The 2,980-nt window shown below is 38.2% G+C and overlaps 1 protein-coding gene across 3 annotated transcripts in view; it reads left to right on the plus strand.

Annotated features, from left to right (window-relative positions):
* Nucleotides 1–2,212, plus strand: part of btbd10b (BTB (POZ) domain containing 10b) — an 8,733-nt gene extending 6,521 nt beyond the window's left edge. For all 3 annotated transcript variants that reach the window (XM_014026952.1, XM_014026966.1, XM_014026960.1), the window contains 3 exons: nucleotides 468–665; nucleotides 752–862; nucleotides 1,186–2,212. In XM_014026952.1, coding sequence (XP_013882406.1) covers nucleotides 468–665; nucleotides 752–862; nucleotides 1,186–1,517 — 641 coding nt within the window. In that variant the 3' untranslated portion in view covers nucleotides 1,518–2,212. The remainder of the gene's footprint in view (nucleotides 1–467; nucleotides 666–751; nucleotides 863–1,185) is intronic.
* The last annotated feature ends 768 nt before the right edge of the window (nucleotides 2,213–2,980 follow it).

Consider the following 2,980-nt stretch of genomic DNA (forward strand, 5'->3'; position numbering starts at 1 on the left):
TTATTAAATAAGTCTAATGTTACAACTAGTCAGGGATCCCTTTAAAACATCTTCACTTGTTTGAGCTTTTCAGTGTGGATCGAGTTCAGATTTAAAGTTTTATGTGCCATCAGAGTGGACATTGAAATKGTCATGTCACTTTTTTTGCCCAATGCAATGACATCTATGACCATCATTTTCACAAATGATTTGTTGACCAGAACAATATTAGTTGATTTTCATCCTTTTTCTTGATATATAGTAATTCTGTGCAGAGGCTGAAAATATGTTTGGCTAAATAGGCACTTTCAACCAATATAAACAATAAGTAATAGCCATCAAAATGTAAAATTCCATTTTATTGAAGACTTTTAATGTTCCACAATGGTAGTGTTCACTTTTGTCTGCATTTACCTTTGGGGGCTTAATGYTTGATCCCTTTGAGTCCTGATCTAAAACATCAAATCTTGCATATTTTCTTTCAACAGGTGCCCTGATGCATGAGCTGTCCAATGACGGAGCTCGGTGTCAGTTTGAGTTTTATCTTGAAGAAATGGTTCTGCCTTTAATGGTGGCCAGTGCTCAGAGTGGTGAGAGGGAATGTCACATCGTAGTCCTTACAGACGATGATGTGGTGGACTGGGATGAAGAGTATCCTCCACAAATGGGCGAAGAGTATTCACAGAGTGAGTGCCTGTTAATACAGAAAACAAACACACAAGTTCTTACACACTGTAAAGCAAAAATAACATATATATTTTCTTTTTTACAGTCATTTACAGCACAAAACTGTACAGATTTTTCAAGTATATTGAGAATCGAGATGTTGCCAAATCAGTTTTAAAGGAGAGAGGATTGAAGAAAATAAGACTGGGTATTGAAGGTATGTTAAACTGTCAGATGTAGTGAAATTTGACTTTCATGCAAATGTTTTTCAGACAATCTGTTGTTCAAAGAATTGATTTTATATTTGCAATAAAGGTGATACTAGACTGGAAAAAAGGCCCTTGTTTGTGACAAAAAAAACTGGGCTAACACAAATTTAATTACAGCATACTATTTGATGAGGGCTTCATGAATGGTTTGTTGTGTTTGCCAGCGAATTGTGAAGTAAAAAGAGTTACTTTGTTAAACAAAAATCAAGACTAATCTGTGTAATGTACTGAAACATGTTGAAGATAATGTTTTTGTCCTCTGTGTTGATAGGTTACCCCACCTATAAAGAGAAAGTCAAGAAACGTCCAGGAGGTCGTCCAGAGGTCATTTATAACTACGTCCAGAGGCCCTTCATCCGCATGTCCTGGGAAAAGGAAGAAGGGAAAAGCCGACATGTGGACTTTCAGTGCGTTAAGTCCAAGTCCATCACCAACCTGGCAGCTGCAGCCGCTGACATCCCCCAAGACCAGTTGGTGGTGATGCACCCCGGCCCTCAAGTGGATGAACTGGACATCCTACCCAATCATCCACCCAGTGGGAACCACTACAGCAACAACTACAGCAATGAGCCTGATCCTGATGCACCTTCACCTGCTGTTTGAGGACCCTGGCCCTCTGTCAATGCCTCTGCCCCTCTCTTACTCTCGTAGTCCTATTCCCAGCATGCTGCAGCATGGAGCACCTGGGGCACCGTAACCATATTGCCTTGACACCTCTTTTGCAGCCTTAGAGCCTCAAGAACCTGGGTGACTGTAGAACAAGAAACTCGAGGAAATCAAGGCTGCTAAATGAAAGGGTTCACTGTTGTTTTCATTTTGTTTTTTACTTGACCAAAGGAATTTATTTTTGTTTGGGGGGGAAAAACAGTAAAACTTAGTATTAACATTATTATTATTATTATTTACACTGTTGTTGATTTGGTGGGTTTGATTGAGCACTGTGTGGTGTCACTGTTTTTTAGGTTCTGTTTTACAGATAGTTTTAGGTTGTTTTTTTGTTATTTTTTTTATTTTGGGTGGCATATTTAATGTGCATTGAGGGGAAGACTTGTGAAAAGAGAACACATGGTCTTACTATTTACTGTCCTGATCTGCAGCTGAACTCCTCACAGATGTCTTTGAACCTTGCTATGGGATATGTTGTTGTTGGCTGGMTTTGGTATGTGATGTTACGCTCCTCCCACAGCCAAGATATAAAGCAGAGCACAGGCTGTTGTGGTCAGAGTTTTTTGTGCAAAGCTCAAAATTGTTGTTTAAAATTGACTCATAAAATTATGAATAAAGTTCAAATAAAAGCACATTGTGTATGTTTGGTGCGTTGCTACAAGACAGTTAATTTTCACAACAGAAACATTAYCTTTTTAGTTTGGGGAGGATTAATGACAAGTTTATTATTTATTCTGCAAAAAAATGCTAATGAAACAAAGCTGAGTTACTTAACAAACTGGACTGCAATTACTGCATTCAAAAAACTGGCACACAACTGTTCAGTTTAGGAACTGAGAGTAACCAATGGTTAAAATGTTTTTGCACTGGTCAGACAGCAGACTGCTTTGAAATGAGCTGTTATCTGACCTGTCTAGTTTAAACTCAACTTGCTGTGAAACTAAAAAGACCAAGGCAGTTTCTGGCAACTTAAATGGCCACTTGAAATTGACTCCAAAAGCAGACTCGAGCAAACAAAGATGCAAACTAAAGGGAAAATAGGAAAACTTGTCTCTTATTCTGCGTCTCATAACGTGTCACTGCCACTTGAGGGCAGTCTCAGGAAATATGTCAACAATGTGTGCATCAAGTGCTCTGAAGTGTTCAACTTTTAAAACGTTTCAAATCCAGCAAGAAAGACACGACCCTATGGTATATACCGGTTTGTTACATATCTCATATTCAAGACTCCAAACATATAAACCTGAAAAATAAAAAGTCTTGTTTTCACAGAAAAGCATTTTTRAAAATATTTATTTTTGTTTGTGGTGCTTGTCTTGTCTTCAGGAGAGTCAATGTGCAGGTCTTAGATAGAAATTAGATTTTAWTGGTTCTTAACTTTTTGCTGCCAAAAGTGGTTC

Source organism: Austrofundulus limnaeus, unplaced genomic scaffold (genome assembly GCF_001266775.1).
Source record: "Austrofundulus limnaeus strain Quisiro unplaced genomic scaffold, Austrofundulus_limnaeus-1.0 Scaffold5, whole genome shotgun sequence".
Taxonomy (NCBI): Eukaryota; Metazoa; Chordata; class Actinopteri; order Cyprinodontiformes; family Rivulidae; genus Austrofundulus; species Austrofundulus limnaeus.